The sequence below is a fragment of the Sceloporus occidentalis genome, unplaced genomic scaffold, assembly GCF_023333645.1.
Source record: "Sceloporus occidentalis isolate IW3139 unplaced genomic scaffold, rSceOcc1.0.p SCAF_248, whole genome shotgun sequence".
Taxonomy (NCBI): Eukaryota; Metazoa; Chordata; class Lepidosauria; order Squamata; family Phrynosomatidae; genus Sceloporus; species Sceloporus occidentalis.
In genome coordinates this window covers 337,286-363,749 of record NW_028317228.1, presented here as the reverse complement: position 1 = coordinate 363,749, position 26,464 = coordinate 337,286, and the positions used below count along the sequence as shown (strand labels likewise).

General features: G+C 38.7%; 1 protein-coding gene and 1 pseudogene across 1 annotated transcript in view; one reads left to right on the top strand and one right to left on the bottom strand.

The window, feature by feature from the left end:
• The window catches only part of LOC149276079 (ras GTPase-activating-like protein IQGAP2), an 86,800-nt gene that overhangs the window by 32,898 nt on the left and 27,438 nt on the right, over positions 1-26,464 (top strand). The window contains exons 13-17 of the mRNA XM_089503917.1: positions 389-513; positions 1,019-1,182; positions 21,832-21,922; positions 22,629-22,796; positions 23,210-23,352. Coding sequence (XP_089360043.1) covers positions 389-513; positions 1,019-1,182; positions 21,832-21,922; positions 22,629-22,796; positions 23,210-23,352 — 691 coding nt within the window. The remainder of the gene's footprint in view (positions 1-388; positions 514-1,018; positions 1,183-21,831; positions 21,923-22,628; positions 22,797-23,209; positions 23,353-26,464) is intronic.
• Positions 14,586-18,172, bottom strand: LOC149276080 (proteinase-activated receptor 3 pseudogene; annotated as a pseudogene).

The window sequence follows — 26,464 nt, the reverse complement described above, 5'->3', positions numbered from 1 at the left end:
AGAATCCAATACCAGACAAAGTAAATAAACAAGCTTGGGGTCGAAACCCTACAATAACAACAGCACAGAAGTCATCTGTCTCATAGATTTTGTTGTGTCGACTGACAGGAGACCACATTTCCTGCTAAGTTGTTTAGTGGTTAATACTTTTTGTTCCTACATGCATGAGACATAGAAATGAGCAGAATGTAGTGATTGATCTGAAGCTCTATCAATATGCCAGTAAGTAATATGAAGTAAGGGCTGAACCGGCAGGCTCTAAGTCATGGTACTAGCCACGTCTTTGACTGTTTGAATTATGACCATAGAAATGAATGGTTGATACTATGGTAGTTATAGCTCTTTTCTGTGTATCTCATAATCAGAAAGTGTGTTAATTTATGTCTAGGTATGTTGGATCGCTGGCATCTATTAAGAAGGAAGCCTCAGCCAAAGGACAAAACTATTTAAATTGGAATGAAATTCAGAGTTGCATTGAACTTGTTAATGGCGAAATCCAGGAAGAAAATGAAAGTACGTTGCTTCAGTTGGCCTCTATCTATGCATTCCTTACATTAATGAATATACACTACCATTCAAAAGTTTGGGGTCACTTAGAAATGCCCATGTTTTTGAAAGAAAAGCATTTTGTCCATTAAAATAACATGAAATGGATCAGAAATACAGTGTAGACGTTGTAAATGCCTGTTGCAGCTGGAAACGGCTGGTCTTTCGTTATTTTTATCGGCGTATAGAGGACCTTTATCGCTCCCATCGCTCCCCTGTTCCAACGGCACATTGTGGTCGCTAAGTTTAAAAGGCTAATGGATCAAAAATCTCTTTGCAAAAATATCCTTGTTTCCGTGAAAACAACTGAGATAGATAGATAGATGTGTCTGTTTTTAAAATCTCATCCAAATCTTACCTGACTACATAGCTGCATAAACATTGGAATTAATTTGTGGTATCGGGAATATGTTTATAGTGATACATTGCAGGGTGCAAGTTGTATAGTTTAATAATATTTCATTTATTTTAGGGATAATTGCAATTGGCATAATTAATGAAGCCATTGATCAAGGAGATCCTCAAATAACTCTAGAAGCCCTTTTGTCTCCAAGTGCCAAACTTGAAGCTGTTTCTCCAGAAAATGCCTGGCATTATCAAGATGTCCTCCAGCATGACAAGGCTCAGAAATGCAAGGTAAACGTACTATAGTGTTAATGCAGGAAAGTTGATTAATACAGTATTCAAGATGTATGATAAGGACAAGCTATCTTGCAGTAATAAGCTTTATACAAGCGTTAATGTATCTTACAACCTGATTAGAGCTGAGTTCATTTTCAAGGAAAGATGAACTCTTCAAAACTTTATTGAAATCTCAATATTTAAGGCAATTATTTAATCTCTGGAATTCACTTTCATACAACCTACACTCCCTCTAGTGCATAACCTTGGGAACAGATTCACTCCATTTAGTTTATAACCGTGAGAGCAGGTCAGCTCCATCTGGATCATAGACCTTGACAGTAGGTCAGCTCCCTCGAGATCATACACATTGAGAGAAGGTCCACTGCCTCTATCCCTACCACCATGTGGCATTGTGTCCTATTTTTGCCTGCCATGGCCTTTCCACTTGTATATTCCCAGTAAATAACAGAGATTCAGTGCATATCTATTAAGATTCAAAATTCATACACAATATATTTTTGTTGCCAAAATTTGCTAACCATATTCAAAATATTTTTAGAAGTTAATTTAATCTACTAACCAAATACCTAAATATATGCATTGCCGTTTTTGTGACATAACTTGTGTGCAGCCGCATCTTTTAACAAGAATGTGGATTTGTGACATCCATTGTAGCTGAAGGTCAGCTTTTTTTTTTTTGCTGAATGTCCTCATTCCATCTTGCGATGGCAGGCCTATCTAATGCCAGTGGAAATAAGTACAGTGTGTTCCATCGAGTCACCCACCATAATTTTCACTGTAATGGCTTTAAACTACACTCATCATTAACCTACAGTGCAATCCAGAACTCTCACTTGACAGCTCCAGTATCTTTTCTGAGAATTATAACATCCTAGAGTTAAATGGAATGAGGTTACAAGCTGACACTGCAATTTCTAGTTTTCCGTCCGCAAGTCACTGCCACTATGCAGCAGTAACTGAGCTCAGGAACGATTTCCATTAATATTATTGCTTATATAGCTCCGATAATATACACAGTGTATTATGTAGTGTCAGTTTTTTTCCAGAGGTAAATCAATATGTAATTTCAATTTGTTTTGCAATGCTTGCATTTATCAACTTCTCCAAATCTTACAACATGCAACTTTGAATATGAGCCAACATTTTTAAACCTCTATTGCTACTTTATATATACTTTTCCCCTTAGTTGTTCCCAGACATATTACTACGCCATCACTTCAGTTGTGTTAGTGTACGGACTTTTAAAAACAAGTGGTTTGTGGTTGGCATTTTCAGAACCACTAAACACTTTCAATGACCACAACCAGTGAAGTCATCCCTAATGGGGAATTACTGTTAATGTTGGTTTATTTTGGTTATTTTGTTTTAATAGTTACATATGAGTGGGATAGGTGCTGGTTTCACACTATCAGGCATAAACAAACATAGATGTGTTGGGAGGCTTTTTAACCCCTTCGTGACAAAGGCTGATTTTACTTTTTGTACCCTTCGTGACAATGGCCGTTTTAACATTTCTGCGCTGCTCGTGTTTAGTTGTAATTTTCTTCTTTCCCATTTACTGAACCCACACACATTAGATATTGTTTTTTTCCGGACAAGAAGGGCTTTCTTTAGATGACATTGTTTTGATTGTATCATATTATTTACTATTAAAAAAAGAATAAAATATGGTGAAAAATTTAGAAAAAACTTTTAGTTGAAAAATCTTTTACTCATCTATAAAAGGTAATGAAAAAACCTGCTAAATAGATTCTACTATTTGTCCTGAGTTTAGAAATACCCAATGTTTTTATGTTTTTTTGCTTTTTTCTACACATTATGGGGCAATAAGTACAGGTAGCGTTTTGCTATTTCAAAGCTTTTTTTTTCCAAATCTGGTAATTCTTCCCCCCATGTGCCATTTAGGGTATCTTTGAAGCCGGCCAATGCAATTTACCCCATCAAGTCATATATTTTTGAAAACTAGACAGCCCAGGGTATTCCAAGTGCTAGTATTTTAACCCTTTCCAAGCACTAATTCTACCATCAGCCTTTGTCAAACTTTATGGTAGTCATTTTTTTTGCATTTGTTTTTTCACACACTTTACTTTAGGTATGAATAAACAGGTTCTGGTTTATGTCACTATCATAACACACCCCAATATGTGTTTAGCAACATCTCCTGAGTACAGCGATACCTCACATGAATGATTTTGCCTGGGTGTTTGGGGGCAAAAGGGCCACATTTGGGGCATGCGGATTTTCAATGTTGAACTTTGGCATTTGGGGATCCACTGCCCATGCCCTATTTGGCACATCTTTGAGCCGGGCCATTTCAGTGTGCCCAATAAAGCCATATATTTTTGAAAACTAGACACCCCAGGGTATTTCAAATGCTAGTATTTTAACTCTTTCCATGCACCATATCTACCACCAGTCTTTGTCAAACTTTGTGGTAGTCATTTTTTTGCATTTGTTTTGTCACACACATTTTACTTCAGGTATGAATTAAAAAGTTCTCGTATATGTCACTATCACAAAACACCCCAATATGTGTTCAGCAACATCTCCTGAGTACAGCGATACCTCACATGAATGATTTTGCCTGGCTGTTTGGGGGCAAAAGGGCCACATTTGGGACATGCGCATTTTTCAATGTTGAACTTTGGCATTTGGGGATCCACTGCCCATGCCCTATTTGGTACATCTTTGAGCCGGGCCATTTCAGTGTGCCCAACAAAACCATATATTTTTGAAAACTAGACACCCCAGGGTATTTTAAATGCTGGTATTTTAACTCTTTGCATGCACACATTTTACCACCAGCATTTTTTCAAAGTTTGCAGTAGTATTTTTGTGTGTGTATTTTTCCCACACACACCTACTTTATGTATGAATTTACAGCTCCTGGTATATGCCGCTGTCACACGACACCCCAATATGTGTTCAACATCTCCTGAGTACAGTGATACCCCACATGCATGGGTTTGTCATTTTTGGGGGGAACTAAAAGGCCACATTTGGTACGTGTGCATTTTTCTAATTGGAAATTAGATGTGTGGCCATCCTTCCCCCCGTGTTATTTGGGACATTGTTGAATCCGGCCAATTCAATTTACCCCATCAAATCATACATTTTTTAAAAGTAGACACCCCATGGGCATTTAATATGCCAGTATTTTAACTCTTTCCATGCGAGAATTGTTTTAAGCTAATGTGCTAATTTTAGGACTTGCTCACAAAAATATATTTTTTATATACCGTATTGGCTCGGATATAGGCCGCACTTTTTTCCCCCACTTTAAGTCTTTAAAGTGGGGGTGCGGCCTATATTCGGGGTCTAGCGCGTCGGGCAGGCAGCGGGGTTAGGATACAGATCCCCCGCAGCGGTGCAGGGGACCTGCATCCTACTCCCCGATACGCTCAGACAGCCTCCCCTGCCAGCACTTCCCACGGGGGGGGGTGCCGGCACGGGAGGTTGTCTAAGCGCATCGTGCGGTTGTCTAACCGCACGATGCGTTTTACCTCTGGCCCCCCGCCTGACTTACCGGAGCAGACTCCCGGGTGTCTTGCGGGGCCGGCGGGGGACATCTACGCAATACGCGTATACAACTATACTATATACAAGTTGTATATGCGTATTGCGTAGATGTCCCCCGCCGGCCTCGCAAGACACCCGGGAGTCAGCTCCGGTAAGTCGGGGGGCAGAGGAGGACAGTGGCAGCATATCTCGGGGAGGGAGGAGGACAGTGGCAGCATATCTCGGGGGGGGACAGTGGCAGCATATCTCGGGGGGGGGGGGGGACAGTGGCAGCATATCTCGGGGGGGGGACAGTGGTAGCATATCTCGGGGAGGGAGGATAGTGACAGCATATCTCGGGGGGGGCAGAGTGGCAGCATGTTTTTTTGGTGCTTTTTTAAAGAAAAAAACTTTTTCTTTAAAAAAGCACCAAACTTTTAGGGTGCGGCCTATATACGGGGGCGGCCTATATCCGAGCCAATACGGTATATATTTTAATTTTTTTTTGCCTTTTTTAAAACATTTTTAAGATTTTTTTTTCAACTTGAAGGTTCCCCTGATAGTGACATCAGAGGGAAATTATTTTTACATTTTACTGGTTTTTTACTATTTTTTTTCTAATGATTATTAATTTTATTTTTAATTTATTTTTTTCTAATCACACTGTGATTAGAAAGCTGAGCTCCATTGACTTGCATGGTTGAATGCAGTACCTGTATTCAACCTGCAAGTGGAGCCAGAGTTCTCTAGAGGGTCAGGAGACCGTCTAGCGAACTTTTTCGTCTTTATTATTTTTTTTCCCGGGTCGCCGCCATCTTGCTGATGGCGAAGATCACCGGCAGCTGCGGCTGTGACCGCTCTCCGGAGCGGTCACAGTCCATCAAGAGGTAAGTGTTTGGTGTCGCTGGATGCCTCCTGATCGAGGCATTCCAGCGACACCATTTAAGTTTAGGAGGTGATCGTTGATCGCCTCCTAAACGCTTTTAAAACGGGTGTCCGCCGCCATACATTGTATGGCGGATGTTGACGCCCCGGGGAGGGGCCAGACATGGCCCCTGATTCCGATCATGGCGTTGCTGAATGCCTCGAGGTCGAGGCATTACAGCAACGCCGTTTGGGTAAAAAAATCGATCACGGATCGAATTTTTTTTTTTTTTTTACCCGTTTTAACAAATGACGGTCCTGGCACGTCATTTGTCGTTAACGACATGTTTTTCCGTGACGTGCCCGGACCGGCAATTGTCATCAAGGGGTTAAGACTAATAGAAAACCACCCGAGTGTGACTGACGCATCCAGGCTTCAAGATCAAGAACACAATGCTAGCTATAAGTGCTTTTCCTTCATACAATAACAAGTGACGCCTTCAGGATAAACTGGAATTTAGTTGTGTTATTCTAAATGCATGAGCTATGTTTTTGATTTAGTCAATTACAATTACATCAATACGCCAACGTATTCCCCAGCACCGTGCTTTGGGTACTTCTACAATCTGAGATTGCTTTCGTTTAATCAAGTGTTTTTTCTTTCTTTTTTTCTGAACTTAATTTCGTACATTTGTGGTTTTCCCTGATGTGTGTCTAACAACAAGCTCTATGGAAACCAGAACCGATAATTACCGTTTTAGAATTGCCTGGTGTTTATATTAAGTGCGTGAATTGTCAAGATCATTCTACTTTATCAGTGCAATTAAAATGTGATATTTAGATATCCCCTGCGGTAACGTGTTACGTAATTTTCCCATCTGTTGCTCTCAGATGTTCATTTACATCATGAAGATAACATTTTCTTGTATTTGCTTTTGATTTCCCTTTATTCTGGCTGCATTTTAAAATGTAACAATTTTCGTTGTCTCTACTGCCACCTACTGTCACTTGCTGGAACATACCCCTGTTCTGGAAGGATTTTTTTCACACTAAGATATTAATATCAAGGATATATTATACTGACCAAAAGTACAGAACAGCATAAACTGACACACTGGGCTTCCTAGCTACATTAAATACATGTTATAATGTAGAAATTTATATTGCACGAATACTGGCTTCATAAGTGATATTTTAAAGGTAAGCAGGCAATGCAATAAAGTGTCGGCCAAAGCAAGCAGGGTGCTCGGTTGTATAGGTAGAGAAATTAGGGACAGAGAGAGATGTGTATGCCACGTTACAGATCGCTGGTCAGACTTCATCTAGAGTATTGTTTACAGTTCTAGAGACTCCATCTCCAGAATAATATTGACATAGTACAAGTACTGAGTACTTCAGAGAAAAAAAGGTTAGAACAAGACATAATCTTAAACTAGAAGGTCAGAGGTTGAGATGTAATGTAAAGAAGATGGTAAATAAATGGAACAACCTCCCAGCTCAACTTGTAGATTGTAAAACATACATGGGCTAGGCATAAAGCTGAATCTAGGACAAGACCACCGATATTTGGGCTGCTTGGGTTCTGGGTTTGTGTGAGAGCAAATTCTTCTGCCCTTAAATTGGATCGTAAGAGGGTAGCATGGGGCACCCAAGTTTTAGCATAAACCCATTATTTGTGTTTGTAACACTCACTGAAATTGCCAGCCTTTCTAATTAGCGGTGTATACATCATGTACTTGTGGGCGATTCAGAGCTCAGAGCAGTTTAGTCTCTGCATAGGTTGTATAAAACACTTCTCCATGAAATTAGAGTGTACCTACAGATGATACGCATCCAATGCATGATCACTAACGGCATATAATGTATAATGAATCCACCAGTTTAGGAATAGAACAGTTTTGGGAAAATAGCATGTATTAAGGTGCATTATCCAAGGCTATATAGTATATAAGGCATCAGTTGTTTTTTTTCCTTCAACCTACTTTTATTTTTCTTCATGGGAAGAGGGCAAGATATAAAAAAGCTTTGCGTAAACATTATAGTAAGGAAAAAAAGAGAAAAGGAGGTGTCTTACATGTACATTAACCCCTTGGCTGCTAAGCCATTTTCCACCTGGGTGCTAAGCTGGTTTTCGGCATTTTGGTGCATCTCACCTTTAAACACTTCTAGAAGGAAAGGTTGTGGAAATCAACTATACAAACTATTTTTTTTCCAGCACACCCAGCAGATTAGAAATATACCATTGTTATATGTGTATGTCTCATCAGATTTGAGAAATAAAGCAAAATATGTGAAAAAACTATTTTTTTTACTTTTGAAGCAAACAAATGCATTTGTAAATTTTATTTTTCTAAACTCTTTCATCAAAACCTGTGTTGCTAAATGCTTGTACAAGGTAACCGGTCTAAAATAAGCAGAAATTTAGAACATTTCACTGTGTTTTCATACTGTTTTATTGCTGAAAAGTCAATTTGATAGACTATCACAAAATCCATCTTCAAATTGAATGTATGGTTGCCGACAATTAAACGGCTCTAGCGGCCTGGGAAGTTAAGATATGGCAGCAAAACTATATATTGTTAAAAAACTACACCCCCAGCTGCATCCAATGAGGTACTGGCTGTATTATTATCATAAAGCTGAAGTGTACAACAAATAAGTGAACTTTGCACTTCAAAAAAAACAACACATCAACATTTACATTTGTGTCTTGCGCACTCCAGTTTTAAGGTAGAAATACGCGTAACCCCTCATAGGATGCGTTAAGGGGTGTATTACATACCCTAATTTAATGTCCCAGGTAGTTATAGCTCTCTAATTGCAGGCATCACCTCTCAATTTTTAAAAACTTTTTTTTTTTTAAGATTTTCAAAGTTGCCATTTCTGCAGTTAAACAGCTCTAACAACCTGGGAAGTTAATCTAGGGTACATAAAGCACATATTTTTGGAAAGTACACCCCTTACTGTATCCAGTGAGGGGGTAGTTGGTTTTCTAGTGCAAAATTGGAGTGCGCTAATATTAACGGAACATGTCGCTTTGTGTGGGAAATCTTGATTTTCTAAGCAAAGCCACATGTTCCACTAATATTTGCGTACTCCATTTTTGCACTAGAAATACATCTACCCCCCTCATTGGGTGCTGTAAAGGGTATACATTCAAAAAATGTGTGCTTTACGCAAGGCGTATCTACCGAAAATAGCGCCTATGGCAAGCACTGAAATTGCGCCCCTGTCCAAATATCTAAAACCCATTTATTAGCCCCTGCTGCCCATATTATATATATATATTAGACCCTGTTGCCGATAGCAGGTATAGATCAACACACAAACCCAGATCAATTGAAATTCACTTGTGATCTTAGCACTGGAGGTATATATCAAATAAACAAAATCAGACATATAAATCCTATATTTGCAGGTATACAATAATAATATATGAAACGTAGCATCGCAGGTATAGATCAAATAAATACATGGAAACAGCATTGCAGGTATTAATCAACTGAATAAGACATATTAACCCTGTATTTGCAGGTATACATAAATAATGTATGGAAACATAGCATAGCAGATATGGATCTACAGAATAACACAAAAACCCAGCTTTGCAGGTATAGATCAATTGGAATTCACATAAAAACACAGCATTAAAGGGTATATTTAAAACCCCCTAAATTACAGACATAGATCACAGGTTGCACACCCCAAAGCCAGCCCTGGCGTCCACACTGCCCACATAGAACCTGACCAGCACCCAAATTACACACACATAAGATTTGCCATCTTTGTCCCCAAATAGCCTAGTACAAGTCAACTCATGCTCTCCCTCATTCAGAGAATTCATCCAAACATTAACTCATGCTCTTCCTTCATTCAGTTAATTCATCCACACATTAACTCATGCTCTCCCTCATTCAGACAATTCATCCACACATTAACTCATGCTCTCCGTCATTTAGACAATAAATTCACATATTAACTCATGCTCTCCCTCATTCACTCAATGCATGCACACATTAATCCACTCTTTACTTATATCACTTTCTAACCCCTCTCCCTCCCTAATCAATCACTCTCTAATCCCTCCCCCTCCCTTATCACTCCCTAACCCCTCTCCCTCCCTTATCACTCCCTAACCCCTCTCCCTCCCTTATCACTCTCTAACCCCTCTCCCTCCCTTATCACTCTCTAACCCCTCTTTCCCTTATCACTCTAACCCCTCCCCCTCCCTTATCACTCTCTAACTCCTCTCCTTCCCTTATCACTCCCTAACCCCTCTCCCCCTTTGTAGTTCTCACCTTGAGGTCCAGCGACGGGAGCACGAGGCTTCTGCCTTCTTGACTGCTGCCGTGACCGCTGCTTCACTGCTGAGCGCCTTAATATGACGTCATATTTCGGCACTCAGCACTGAAGCAGTGGGCACCAGCGAGCGGCTTTTAAACGCTGTCTTTTTTTTTTTTTTTTTTTGATCCTCCACATCAAAAAAAAAAAAAAAAAAGACAGCGTTTAAAAGCCGCTCGCTGGTGCCGGGACGGAGGCAGAGGCCTTGTGGAGGAGAATGAGGGGCGCCGAGCGGTTGCTAGGCGCCCCTCTCTCTCCTCCGCATCAAAAAAAAAAAAAAAAAAAAAAAAAGACGGCTTTTGAAAGCCGCTCACTGGCGCCCCTTTCAAATGGCGCCTATGGCAGGAGCCATAGGTGCCATACCCTAGATACGCCTCTGGCTTTACGTACCCTAAATTAACTTCCCAGATGGCTAGAGCTCTCTAAATGCAGACATGGCTACCTCGAAACCAGTTTTATCTACCTCATTATTTAACTAACTTAATTCTATATTACAGACACTCAAACTGGTTGAATTAGCACACGGATACCCATGTGAGCAGTAATGCCACGTCAAGGCTTCAACCCTTATTACTGACCATTCACACATCTTTCATATCTCATTCACATACCTTTCATATCTCATTCACACACCTTTCATATTTCCATACACACACACACAAACACTTTTCATATATCCTTTCACGCCCTTTACTTACCTGGAATCCAACATCAAGCTCCACAGATTTCTCAGCATGTGCAGTGTTTCAAGCAGAACACTGCACATACTGATGACTTTAATTCACTAAAGTGTTCATGGTGGTTGGAGTACGCTGGTCAGGTGAAAACCTCAATCAGGGCCTCCTGGGGTTGAAAGGGTATGTAGCTAGTAACGCTGGTCAGGTGAAAACCTCAACCAGGGCCTCTTGGTGTTGTAGGGGTATGTAGCTAGTATCACTGGTCAGGTGAAAACCTCAACCAGAGCCTCCTGGGATTGCAGGCTCCCAGGCGTATGTAGCTAGTAACACTGGTCCGAATAAAGCCTCAACCAGGGCCTACTGGGATTGCAGGGGTATGCAGCTAGTATTGTTCCATAATGTGATAAATACGGAAACAATCTGGCATGCATAGCCCTGGTTTAGAGGGGCAGTCTGGACAATAGTATCGGGTGTCTTTACGACGTCCTTGGTGACTGCACACTCTGCACCTCCTACTGGGGAACGTTTTTTTCTCTGTAGCCGGTACATGTGCAGCAAAGTGACGGCCATGCAATCTTGCACTGTCCTCACTTGGCGCAGCTATTGGAATATCACCTACTGATAGAAGGCTATTAATAACTGCTTCCTGAAATTTCTGGAAACGTAGCCTTCCTCCTTGGGCAGCCTGATACAGGACAAATGCATTAAGCATTGACAACTGTACCAGGTGGACTGCCAGTTTCTTGTACCATGGATATGCTTTGGGAGAAGGAGAGTATGATTCAAGCATCTGGTCAGTCTTATCTACCCCTCCCATATGCCTATTATAATCCTGGACACATATGGGTTTCATTGTAGGTGTGTTCTGCCCCCTGACCAAGACAGGTGATGTGCTCTCATCATGAATGGTTGTGAGTAGATGCACATCCTTCTTGTCTGTAAATTTCACAGCTAGCAGTTCATCAGAACGCAAAGCTGTGGTCTCTCCTCTCTTTTGCTTTCTGAACAGGTGAGTTGGAAAGCCTTTGCTATTGGCACGGATTGTGCCGCACGCAACAGTGCCATTGCTATATAAATGTTTAAATATTGGCACACCAGTGTAAAAGTTATCCACATATACGTGGTGGCCTTTATTAAATAATGGGTGAAGTAAATCCCACATTATCTTTTCAGTGGCAGTAAATGAGGAGGGACAGTCAGGGTGAGCTTGAACCAAATCCTTGCCAGTGTATACCTTAAAACGATAGGTGTATCCACTGGAGCTCTCGCAAAGCTTATACATCTTGATGCCATAGCGAGCTCTCTTTGAAGGAATGTATTGTTTAAAAACAATGCGTCCCTTGTAAAGGAGCCAGGATTCATTGACTGATATGTTCTGGCCTGGAGAGTAGCACTCCTGAAATCTTGCCAATAAATGGTCTAGAACAGGCCTTAGTTTGAACAGTCGGTCATGGTCTGGATTGTCCCGTGGCAGAGCATTTGCATTATCATTGTAATGCAAAAACTTGAGCAGTAACAGATATCTGTCCCTGCTCATTGTAGATGGAAATCTAGGGGTCGCATGATTGGACTGCCTTGACCAATATGAGGATATACTTGGCTTTTTTACAATCCCCATAAGTAGAGTGAGGCCCCAGAATTTCCTCATCTCTTGCAAATTGGTCTCAGTCCACCGATGTGCCCTCGCATGGCGGCTCAATCTGACCGAAGTGCGCTGAAAAAATTGTTCAGCATACAGATTTGTCTGCTGAACAATCATTTCTAAGAACCCATCATTCACAAACAACTGAAAGTAGTTGATGGGTTCAAAATTTGCAGTGTCCACCAAGAAACCAGCATTGCCAGTAAATGGAGGCAATACTGGCTGAACCATATTGGGATAGGTCCAGATATAGCTTGCAACAGGCCTGTCTGCACCTGGGAATGCCACATCTGACATTCCCAAGACTCCTGCAGCCACTCCTGGGGCCACAGCGGTTGTTGCAGATGCGACAACATCCCCCATTCCCATAGGATTTTGTGGGGCCACTGCAGATGTTGACACCCCTCTGCCACGGGAACTGGCAGCTCTGAACTGTCTGCGGCCTCGCTGTGGCTCAGCCTGTTCATCTGTGTCACTGGAGCTGTCGCTACTATTTGATGACAGCCCAGGGACAACGTCAGAATCATTTCCAGCAGATGCGTCATCAGAGGAGAAATCAGAGGAGGAGTTGATAAGGAACTCGGCTCCTTCCTCAGCACTCATCCGACGTTTAGCCATAATTCTCTTTACAAAATATATATTTATTTTGAAAGAAATTATGCTGCTAGAAAAGATGTCAGTTTTACTGCAATAAAATTAGCTTGCTGTAGTAAAACTGCAATGATTTTCAAAGTTGGGGAGAGCTGTTAAGTGAAGCTGTTTACTCACCTAACACCCAGACAGCAAATGGCTGATTTGAAATGTATTGTCTGTTTTCAAAAGAAATCATCCCTCTGCCATTGGTTGATTTGTAACCACATGACCCAAGTGTTCATGGGATTGCAAATATATCAGCAGCAGCCATATTGGAAAAGGGCAAGTGACAATTCATAGCTAGGTGATCACTGTGGTAATGCTGGCTACCACAGTGATCATTTTGCTAGAATAAAAAATTGGTATTTATTTTGTAAAGTGCAACTATTTACTTTCAGAAAATGTATTTTGGGGGTCTCAACACTTTTGATCTTTAGTTATGTGCCTTTAGAGACCCCCATTACATTTTTTTTATACTTTTTTTCAATATAATATTTAATACTTTTTTTATTTAATTTGTAACCGGATCGGGTGGCCCCGGTGATGCCCTTCAGTGTGAGGGGCAGATTGCCGGGGTAGGTGGTAATGGAGGTCCACAGACCTCCATCAAGGTTGGGTAGTGCTAGCGACGGCATGGTGCCGTCGTTAGCACCTGACTGGGACTGCAAGGGGTTAACAGTATTTTTCAATATTGAAAATACTGAAATATAACTGTTATAGAATGAATGCAATTTCTGTCACCAGTTTAAAAACAAAAATAACGATATAACCCATAAATAATGTGTGCTTAAATTAATAGTTATGCATAATATTATCAGATTTGATCAAATCATCTTCAATTTTAACCCCTTTAGTACAGGATGACCAAAGTCAAGAATGCAAGATTGGTAATAACTACTTAATATCAGTTTTATTTTTATTCTTAGTGACAAAACAATATTCATGTTTCTAAACAATATACATGTGGCTAGAATAGACAGTGTATGATATAAATCAACATGTTCTGGGGGCAAGTCCCTCTGACACTCAAAAATTTAAAAAATTAGACAGCCTGCTCATCCTATTTACATGTCTAATACCGGATGTCAGACATACATCATTTGTATTATTTGACATTTTTTATCTTCAGTTTTACCTAAACATTTTGACTATGAAAGTACTATGATTACTCTTTACTTTTATTATTTCTTTCCCTTATTTGGATCAAACTATTTGCATATTATAAGTCCTCTGTAAGTATGCAGTATAATTTGTATCTATTGGTTACCTTAATTTTTAAATTTTTTTTGCTATAGTTCCGCTAATACATTTTGAAAGGGAATCTTAGTTGAGAGGTGTGCTTTTACCGTAATGAAATGTGTAATAAATAACTAATAATTTTAGAAAAAAAGATAGTAATAAAGAATATGTTTCCATTATGGATAAACATAGTTTAAGTAGTATAGTATAACATATTTTATTATGTAAAAAAAAGCTTTGTTGTTAAAATATTTTCTAAAACTTTTTTCATTGAAGTGGTTGTGCTTTGGCTCATTCCCATATGTATTTTTATTGCAACTGCTACTGTTAGAATTGTGCTTAGTACCACTTTTATAAAAAAAAAAATGATTTTGTGCTATTAAAACAATGAACCTTTCATTATAATAATTTCAGCCAATTTTACAAACAATATACAGTTATCCAGCAGGTGGCGCTATACGACCAAAGAGTAGAACTCATGGTCAGATTTACTTTCACAGCTAGGAAGGCAACAGCTTGGTGTGAGTTTCATGAGACTGTTTGATCATTGTGACATAGTTATTGGAGGGGTTTGTTATCTTGGACATTAGAAAGTAGAGAAACGGGTCAAGGCAGCTGTTTAAACTGCTCAGGCATAGCGCCATTAAGTAGCAACCATACATGTCATCTTTCTTGTTATAATGATACCTGATTTGATGAATGAGAAGAAGAATGTTACTTGGTGTGAAACAAAGTGCAAAAATAACCAGGAGTAGAATTGTTATTTTAACATACAGTATTCGCTTGTGGTCATGAACAGCCAGGGTTCTCATGATTGAGAAGTAACAGAATGTCACAATACAGAGTGGTATCAAAAATCCAAAGACCACCAGAGAGATAAAGTAATAGAACTGGAATGCATCTGCTGAGGTGTCGTATACATCGTGGCAAGTGACAATATCCAAATCCAAGTGATAGGTTTGTTTGGTAGTGAAAAACGGGATCATGTACACAAGAACAATGGTCCACACAAGCATGCACAGAAAAATGGTGCAGGTGCGTTTTGGTAAACTCCGATATATGAAAGGGTGAACGATGGCAATGTAGCGGCTAATGCTTATGCTTGTCAGGAGGAGTATCGAGCAGTACATATTGCCATAGAAGAACATCGTGGTGAGACGGCACATCGCCTCTCCAAATATCCAGTTATTGCCATTGAGGTGATATGCTATCTTGAAAGGTAGCATGATGCAGAAGAGTAAATCCGAAATGGCCAGGTTTGTGTAGAATATTGCCGTGCACACTGATCTGACACGATGAAAGAGCATCCACAGAATTATGGCATTGGACGGGACACCAATAAGCACAACAGCAATGTAGACAGCTGGGATCAGCCTGGTGCTTATGGAGCTTCTCAAGAACTCTTTAGTAGAATTGTTTACTCTCACTGGTTCTTTGTTGGTACTCTGGGAGCATTTCTGTGCATTGTTTGTACTGGGCTCAGTAACACCATTGATTTGAAGACTTGGAATGGGCTCAAGATCTCCATTGATTATATGACTTGGTAGTGGTTCAAAGTCTCCTAACCATGCACGGAAAGTTCGGGTTTTGTTTATGGTTTCGGCCGGATCTGCACCCAAATTACCATCACTACCTAGAAAAGAAAACATTGAAGCCTCTTATAAATTACATTTTATAATAATTTAAAAAATAGCAATTTGCACACATTGTTAGTAGAATTCCATAACAACCTATGACAACATTGTCTGTTCAGGAAACTTTTATTCTTGAAATCCTGCATCCTTTGAACTGAAGACTATAACATCACAATACAAAATATTTGCATTTATTAAGTTAATTAAAAGTGATGGCATTTTTATAAAAAAAGAGTTACATAATATAATAGTAACAAACATAATGTATAATTTTCTAGCTTTAAATAATTTATCTTTGCAGAGATTAGCATTAATGTTATAAGTAACTCCTGAACTAAGATAGTTTTACTGTAATCTGGGAACTAGGTTGGGGAAATCTATCCAGAAGCAGTTAGTAAAACTTTTTATATATGCACTTTCCATCATTGCAAGTGCATTTAAAAGTACCTCATGTTATTAACAAGAAACATTGATTTTTAATGCAATTTTTGATCTGTTTTTATTGCATGCTGGGCTTAGCACGCATATGTATGTGAGCGTTAAGTGCCTTTACGGTTCTTGTATCTTTTTTTTTTATTATTTGGTTAGGAACAACAATGTTCCAGCATTTATATAACAAAGTTATACTTTAACACTAACTTTAAATTTTACGCTTTACACTTTTCCACATTGTTTGCATGCAAATCTAAAACTAGAGTCAGGTTCTTAGATATAATGTAAAGATGTTTTACTTTACTGAGTGAATATGTGGTAGCTAAGTGGAATACCCCCCTAAAGAAGGCAATTTAAACATTAATGGAATCAGCATAAAGCAATTATGAACCTAAGATGAGACCAAGGAATGATTAAGGGCTGGGTATTTATGTCTGAAAGAATGGGCAGAGCAGAGGGGCTGAATGGTTCTTACCTGCCGTCAAATTCTATTTGATACCGAACCTCCGAGAGGTTCCAAGATCTACCAAAGTAAAGAACCACCAGGGTTCCTGCTGGGGGCTAGATGCGGAAGAAGCAATTTTGGATATGAGAATACATGTCTCCTCCACTGCATTTAGCATTAAAAAGTATTAAAGCTGTATAAAGCTTGTCACTGCTGATATATCGTATAAAAATAACTGGGGAAAAGCTCAGTGTGATCAGATACAACATTTTCAGCATCAATAATAACAGAAGAAGAAAAAAAATACAATTCTTTCTATATTACAACTTCTAGATTTTCCACTACACGTTGTTTGCATACTTTTTGTAGGACGTAGTATCACAGCAAATCAAGCTTCCCCCGAATTCTCTGATAATGTTCCGTGATGAACCAAACCCACTTTTTCGTACGTGCGAAAGCCTCATAAGACTTACCTTTTGAAACCTCCACAAAGAGAAACAGCAGAACCGGCAAGACTTTCATTATTAGGCTTTCTTAGCAGTTCATGTAACAATTTCTGTATCCTATGATCATGGCACCATTTATCATGAAAAGAAATCTTTCTGCTCCCTTGTGACTTGGTGCCATTTGTCTTCTCGCAAGGCAGCAGTCCTCTCAGCTGAAGGGCTGTGTTCTGTAAAATATTTCCTGTGGGAGATGAAGGAATGACGCAGAAGTATACACATGACTGTACAAGCCAGCCGGAAGATCTCAGGTTGTTCAGAAGTTTCTTAACCCTTAGTAGGCAACTTTTAATACAAGTCTTTGTACAGGTTTCATAGAATACAATAATTGTGTGGTTTCAGAATTGCAAACCAGTACTCTGCTCACATCATTAAACATATATAAAAAGAGCCCAAACAGAAACATCTTAAGATGGATCATCTCGAATCTTCCATCTTACAGATCTGTATGCTAAACATATCCAATGTTTTGGGTTTTTTAAGGAATACAATGTGTGTGTACTTTTAAACTCATCTTGTGTAGATGCAGTCATCTTAACGTCCTATTCTCTGCTAATACTTCTCCTATTCATCTGCATCAATATTCCTTGCCATTATTTTTCCCCTGTTGTTAATTTCTCTTGTTGGTTTTTCATGCTAGGCGAGGAGAAATAATAGAAACTCTTAAGAGTAGGACCCTCATCTCCTTTTGTGGCAATATATCTTAATCTGCGTTAACTTTATCATCATTTTTGTATATTGTAAATTTTAATAACTTTCTCCATATTTTAATAGTGTTATGGAATATATCTGCCCTCTGTAACTAAATTTAATTAGAAGTGAGAAGATAGGATATTACATAATGCTTGCACTCCTACTTTAAGAGTGACATCATACATTTTTATACAAAGTAACACACAATACATTTTAATAATTATTTTATGCTAAACTATGTGGAGGAGACATGCATTCTCAATTTACAAAAGTATTCCCCTTCTACATACCTGGAAACTTGGGCCTCTGGCTACCCAGAACCTACCCTTGCAGGACATGGCCAGGACTGCCCGCTGACGGAGGACGGTCTCTGCCCACATCGTGGGAAACAACCCCTTTTTAAGGGGAAATGGGTGGAAAGTGAGATGTGTATTGACCCGGAGGATTTGGGTGTTGACCTGGACAACCAATGGGAAGTGGTGGGAAACCCGGAGGGTTCTCAGGTATGCCCAACTATACTTCAGCAGGAACCCTGGTGGTACTTTGGTTTGACAGTATCAGACATGGTACATAAGAACCATTCATCCCATCTAGTATGTCCTTTTTTGCTGCAGCAAAGACTCAAACCTCAGTCAGTGCTTGGTCTGATCTTAGATCTCTGGCCTTAGTTTTAGATTATGACCTCTTACGTTTCAGTTCCGTAGAAATAAACTTCTCCCTGTACTAGATGTAAATTTTCCATTAAGTTGTAAGCAGACGTCAGCGTGGAACCCACAAAGTGTATGTTCAGTTGTGTAATAATCTTTGCTGTAATGATTAGGAAGGGTATAATAGCACTGAACAATGCTAATTAAGCAATCCTAATTTTACTAGCAAATCCAACAGCAGTTAGATGCCAGCGCAGTACACAGGAAACGTGTGTCATAGTTTGTGGTCTATCCAGGACAAAACGTGAACCAAGTTCTAGATTGTGGACCTTATCTGTTGGCCCTACTGATGAGTCACTACAGGTTTTTCTTGTTCAGTCTCATGTTCTCTTCTCTTTAATACTTTATCCGCAGCCACAGAGCGTTATTAAGGCATTTCTGTTCACAAACTGATAACTGTGGTTTCTATTGATGTTTTTTTAATTTGTTTGTCTTTATTTTGTAATACAAATAACAAATTAAAACCTCATGTTTAGAGAGACAAGCAAAACCAGCCTTTAATGATTTAAACAAAGCGTTAATTGCACCATGTTAAGCATTTTAATTGTTCCCCTTATCTAATCGTAAAAAACTATAACGTCTATATCGACAAGTGTTTTTGGAATATATTCTGTATGAGAGGAAAAAACACTTGATTAAAAATGATTTCTGGGAAGAGGTTGGCTATTCAAAATTACTAGGAATGATGCTTCTAATGTTTCAAAATCCAGTACACCGGGTAGAAGAGCACATTTAAACTTAAAATGCTAATTAACCTGTTAAGATTAATTTTTTTTTTTTTTAAGGATTCCACATCGATCATGGAATTACACCATTTTGTGTGGTTATCAGAACTTTAGTTCAGTAATCTATCCCATTGGCATACAGGCTACACGGAGCTGTCCCTCTTCTGGGGCGTGGCTTTGTGTGTATGGGTGTGACTAACCCCAGCCTTTTGTGGGAGGAAAGTAGGTGGGCATTGTGTGTGGCCACACCCTTCCCCTGCCCATAGTACAAAAAAAACTTACCCAAAGACCGGGGGAAGCTGGACTTTGCCCAGAGACTCTGGGTCAAAACTGAAGAGCCCCGAGACCTGCTACTGGCCCAACAGCTTGCAGGAATGTGTTATGTGCCATTGATGAGTGTGATGCCGCCCAGGTCCTTTGTAGCTGGAATGTAACTAGAAGAAGTGTAAACAAGAATTATATTACAGATATATTTCAAGGGGAAGAGGAGATGACACACTTTACAGGAGTGATAAATTTAGCACATAACACAATGGTAACTGTGTAAACACTTAATTATACTCAAGACACAGGGCACAGACTGCTGGAGCCAGATTTAAGTAAAGTAGTTAACTTGTCTTTGAACAAGGTGAAATTGCACCAACAAAGTTGGTCATAGAGGGACCGGGAGGCTGTTCCTTTTATCTAACACCATTTAACTAACGTACAAAATATTTGCTGATGAATCTGTTGTAGGTATCCTATAATTCTATGTCCCACAGATTAACCAATAATTTATCGTTTCCTTATTAACAATACTCAGGTAGTGGCAGGCATCAACGCAAGGAGCTGTTTGGGTTTACATGTTTGCAGTGTTTTAGCTTTAGGCAGGAAATACATTTCCCATCCACTAAACAGTAAGAACTACATTATTATTATTATGTCTGTAGACAGATGTTAATGTCTGGAATGGATCCCGGATTCTTGTGCATGCCACAACCTGGCTGCTGATATAAACCAGAGAGGTAAAACGATTAAATTGGGTGTCAATAATTGTGTAGTTACAAGCAAGGGTTGCGTGCTCAAAAATGCGTCTGTTAATCGGACAAAATAAGCAAAGATCATTTCTAATATATAGATTTCTAATAAATAAAATAACAAACCTTTGCAGATCTGTTATTTGATTGTTTCCTTTGAAGGTTTAATCGCGTAAAAACACATCACATACAACACAAAAGCTTTTTTTTAAGAAGCCCCTTTAGTTTATGTGGCAAAGTAATGCAAAGACATTAGGAAATCATCACACCTCTTATATACCCAGAGGCATTGCATTGGGTTGACTATGGAAGCAGAAGCCCCCAAGTCTAGTATTGGGGAGCCAATAGGGATGTATATAAATCTTCCTTTGAAGTATTCAAGCCTTAGACATCTTTGGAATTACAACAAGAGGTGGAGAAAAAAGGAAGCGACTTCTCTTATTGCCGCTCATGTTTCCTGACATTCTGTATGAGAAGATAGCAGGGGGTATGCACAGAATAGCATATTTATATGCCTATTGAAAATCTAGTGGAATAGGTAAAATAACAGCAGTCACAGCAATTAGACCTGAGGCCATCCCTGACTATGTATGTTAAAGACTAGAATTGTCTGGGGATTAAGGTGAATTTGGGTATTTAAGGCAGGCTGTCTCTTCTGTGCTGTAGTCCTATTTAGTGGATGGAGGCCTGCTAATTTATAGTGTAAAATTATATATTTTGGTGAGAATCGTATTGGAGATTACGTTTTCCATACAGAGAATGTATACGTAGGTGGAGGAGCTTTATAAACAATGGCATATTCTGACCCAAGCCAACTGACTTATGCATTTGGCATAGGCATCAACCCTATTGCACATTTGGCCTACTTTGTGCACTACAGCTTAAAAAGGGTTTAGTTATAATGTGGACGTCTGTGCAGGTCTCTAGTGTAACTCTTAAAGCACTTCTCAATTCTGAGTCATAATCTAAGCATTTTAAGAAGACTAGCGGAAAAAAAATACTCATTTCATATGCTTGGTCTATTGGGCTGGATGGTGGTACTGCCCCGGGTCACCACTGGGACGGCAACCCCAATAAATATGTTGTTGTAAGATGTGGAGATGCAGCCGTTACAGAAAAAGATGTGTAAAACAAAGGACATCATTTTAAGGACATTATGCTTCAAAAGATTTGGGTCACTTAGAAATTTCTTTGATACATTTTGTCCAATAAAATAACATCCAATTGATCAGAAATACATTGTAGCTGGAAACGGCTATTTTAATGAAATATCTTCGCAGACGTACAGAGGCCCTTTATCGCTCCCATCACTCCTGTGTTCCAATGGAACGTTGTATTAGATAATCCAAGTATATGTTTAAAAGGCAAATTGATCAATAGAAACCCCTTTTGCAATTATGTTATTTTCCATGAAAACAGTTAAGTGACCCCAAACTTTTGAACAGTAATGTGTATATATAAATATAATGTGTTATATATATATATATATATATATATATATATATATATATATATATATATATATATATATACACACACATACATACATACACTCAGTAGGCACGTTTTCAGTGATATTTTCTTTTTTCAGGATTCTAAAGATGAATCTGCTGCTCTTTGGTTGGATGAAATACAAAGAGGAATCCACAGTTCAAACCAAGACACTGAAGATGCTCATAAGTGTATGGAACATTATTATTACTATTGTTATTAATATTATTACTACAATTATTATCACTACTACTCTTTACTGTACTGTAATTGTACTGATTTTGTGTTAAGAGTCATTGAGTGGCTTTTTCTGTTACAAAACAGAAACCTGCATGAGCCCAATAACACACCCTGAAAGTAATTTAAATGTATTGAATATAAGGTGTGTAAAACATGGAACGCTTTTGTCATAAAATACTTTGTCCCTAGATGTAACAAGGTTGTTGCTATTCTTTATTCAAGATTATTCAAGATTTTTTAAATTAAAGAGTAAGCCAATTTATACAAAGTAAGGTGGAAAATATAATTGTACACAAATCACAAATATTACGAACAACAACATATCAATCCCACACCACCACCCCAATGTGTTACTATATTTAAAATCCTACCTGTCAGCGCGCCAATCACTGTCACTCTTACTACATATCTATAATAAAGACTGCCGTCCTAATCATACCGGACCCTATTTATATACTAATATCTCTTCTCACCAAAGCTGATTACCCAGAGATTTTGAGAACCACTCTGGCATTGCCCTTTTTTGCCATTTCAATAGTTCAATAATTAGTTTGTTCCGAGAACACGTTTAGTGACTTAATTAATAATTACTATTGACGCATAATACAAGCGTGCATATTATTTGTACTCATATTTTTATCCTTTTGGTTAAATTAGTGGCATCAGGGGTGGCAGAAATTAACTTGGCTTTGGATAAGAATGAAGATCAGCATACTCTGCTGGCCTTGCAATCGTCCAGGACAGGGTTAAAGGGAGTGCTTGCAGAGTGTTCAAAAGCGTATCACAAGGACCTGTATGAAGCCAAGATGCAAAAATACACAGAAGGTAATAAAGAATGCTTATCTCGTCAATTATTTTTTTGGTTACCCTTCCAGTGCTGTTTTTCTTCTTTATACCGCGTGTGTATATATATATACATACACACACATACACACACACACACGTCTATATTGTAAGCTTGCAAGCAGGGCCCTCTCTACCTAATGTATCTATCGATTTGTCAATTCTAGTCTTGTCATATCAATATGTGTATATTGTAAGAATTTTAGTGTTACCCACTTCTTTTAATCTGATCTTCTTTTTTGATCGTGCACAAGATCTTTTTGCAGTAGGCACTAGGCAGGTTACAAATGCATTAGTGTTACAGTTCTTTCCAATGTTCAGTGTATCTGGAAGGGAAGCTTTAATTAATGTGATTTGTTCACCGGGATCATTTTCTTTCATTTATTGTAATGCAGGGACAGAGGAGGGCTCCTGGCTAAAGATAAGACTAAAAGATAAATATGACTATTACTACAATGTTGACACAGAAAGAGGACAGTGGTCTCAACCAGAAGAAATTACTCCAAAGAGTTCTTGGCTTTCCCGGGAAGAAATTCAGGTGCGTGCGCTAGCATTTGTGTCGTGAAAGCTAAATAATCTATTATTTATCCCAATTACAATCTCATTTCAGCAAAATCAAACATAAAATGTCTTTGTATATAACATATATGTAGGAACCATGTTCCTCTAGAAATTACAACTACAGATTAGGGCAAGCAATTCTTAAGAGGCCCATTTACCTTAAACTCGACAGTTTGTCGAAGGGGGTTTCTGGCGGACTACGGAATGATGGAACATGTAAGACAAATACAAAATACGCAATTACCATGTTCTTTCTTAATATGCCTATTTTAGCTCTTAGCTGAGAACCGTTTCATGTTTACTTATATACATATGCCACAATAATGTCTAATGATTCTTAATAGGATGTGGTTTTTGACACCCAATATATATTTGTCACCAGGGCTTCCTGGGGTTCTGAGATGGACTGTTTTCATCATGTTCTCTTGTGCATGAGTAAGCAATTGGCCCAAGGGCGATGCATAATGGTTTGCCTAGGCTAGGGTACTAGAATCCCTAGGGCCAGCTCTGTTTGGCAGAAAACAGTCTATGGCTGGTCACCAGGGCTTAGCTCAGTTTTCTCACACTTTTATATATTATTTGAAACTATATCAATATTTAACCTGAGTGGATAAATATTAAATAACAACATGGCTGATTGAAGAATAATGTTCTGGAGCACTCTCATAATCTTGAAATTTATTTTGGTGGTAGAGTTAACTCCTGTGTCTAATGCTAAAGTTTTTAGAGAAAGTGCTTTTCCATGTGTTAATGAACAATGAATATAGAGTGTGGATTACTTTATCCATACATAATTATCTGCTAAAGTAATAATTGAGGAACAATTAACTTTAAAAAAAAAATTTTACGGAGGCTTTAGTGACAGGTTCAGTTCCAGTCACTGACAGCCATTAAGACACATTACACATTGTGCAATAATACAATGCATACGGCAGTGACCACAATGCCAATGGGCATCCAAGACGCCAACGTCTTCAGACCCCAGCTGGTGAAACAGGAGAGATGATGCTGATGAGGAGAAATGCAAGTCTTGGTCACAGCTGTCATTTCCTATAACCACATTACATACACACTCTTTCTGTCCAGTACAGGTATATGTGCACACAAAAATACACCAAGATTTTGTTAATTAGTTTAATTTATATGATAGATGAGTGGTACCTTTTAAATTTCATTAAATTAATAGGGAACTTTGCAGAATCCACTCCATATGCATTTTCTCCTTTGCCCCCCCCCTAACTTTTCATATACTTGCCAACAGTATTGTTTGCCAGCATCATATACTTGCCAACAGTTAATTCCTAGCTTGGCTTGGCTAGAGAGGGGTCAGCTGTCCCTTTTAATTATTTTTTTTTTAATCCCTTTACGTTACTGTCCCTCCTTGATGAAAGTTGATAGAGATAGTGTCTGCTTGCACTTTTTGTGTCTTTGTGAAAATATGTTCGTAGTGTTGCTTTCACGTTTCTTTGTACTCTTTTCTTTATTACTCAGCCTTTTTTCAAAATTAAGATGACCAGAAGATATTTTGTTCTGAAAGAGCCCTTTTATATAGACATCAGGACTTAAACCTAATTTATTGCAGTCTTACATGACCTTGGGTTTCAAAGTGCTAATTCAGGGACAATCAACTGATTGTTAAAAAAAATCAGTTACACAAAGTCATTGATTGCCTATTCAGACCTATGCATCTGTATTGCTGGAAGTAATATAGCTTTCAGGAGTAGTAAAAACATATTTGCTAGTAATAAAATACACATGTAAAAAGCCCCTTTGTACCCCTAAGGGAAAATGGATAAAATAGACCTACACTGCAAAAAATGACCATTTTAAAAAATCTATTTTGGTATATACTTACTTGAAATAAGTAAAAACAAAATGGGCAATGGAACAAGATAAATTACACTTATACTCAAGATATATCATCTAAAAACCAGATTGTAATTCCAATTTATCTTGTGTAATGTAAAGTCTTATTTTCAGTAGTGCTAGATGTTTAGCCTTAAAAAAAGTAAAATATTCCTAACACAAATGTACACACACACACTATATGTACAAAAGTATGGGGACATGGTTGGATGAGTTTGGTGTGGAAGAACTCGACTGGCCACACACACAGCCCTGACCTCAACCCCATCAAACAGCTTTGGGATGAACTGGAACGGAGATTGTGAGCCAGGCCTTCTCATCCGACATCAGTGCCTGACCTCTCAAAAACACTTTACTGGATGAATGGGCAAAAATTCCCACAGAAACACCCCAAAATCTTGTGGTAAACCTTCCCAGAATAGTGGGAGCTGTTATACAATGTCCTCAGTCCCTATAGTGCGTGCGTATGTATGTATGTATGTATGTATGTATGTATGTATATACATATTTATTTTTAATGTTTCATTATTAACTTGCAGACAAAAAAAGACCATAGTATTATCACATAAAAGCATACTTTTTATTTTAACCCTGTAATGCTGCTCTATGACTTTTGGGGGTCTTACCATTTATTAATAATACTATTAGTTTGGTTAATACGTTCTTCTGCAAAATAACGGCTGGATGATAACATTATATGTTCCTCAGTATTTACTTACAGAAATGAAACATTTCCTCCATCACCGCGTTCAAATAAAGGTGTTATACCTATTTTCCTTTCAGTTAGATGGGCGGCTTTTCAAGTGTTGAGTCATATAGAGGATTATAATGAAACATTAACCCAGCCAGCAGTGTGAAAGACTTTAACTGTCCAAAACGATCTTTAAGCCAAATAAAATTTTTCTGTATAGCAAATTAATTTCTTTTCAGACATGGACAAACTTATACATTATTATAGCTTGTTAAGTTAATAATAATGTGTATAATTTCCATGATTTCTTTTATACTATTCAGGGCCGGCCCTACCATGGAGCAGAGTGGGGCAATTGCTCCAGGCGGCCTTTTTTTTTTTTTTTTTTTTTTTTTTTTTAAGCGGAAGAGAGAGAGGGGCGCCGAGTGGTTTTCGCTTACCAAGTTGTCAGTACCCGCTCGGCGCCCCTCTCTCTCCTCTGCGAGCCCTCTAGCTCGGTCTCGGTGCCAGCTTGTAATGCTGAGTGCCAGAA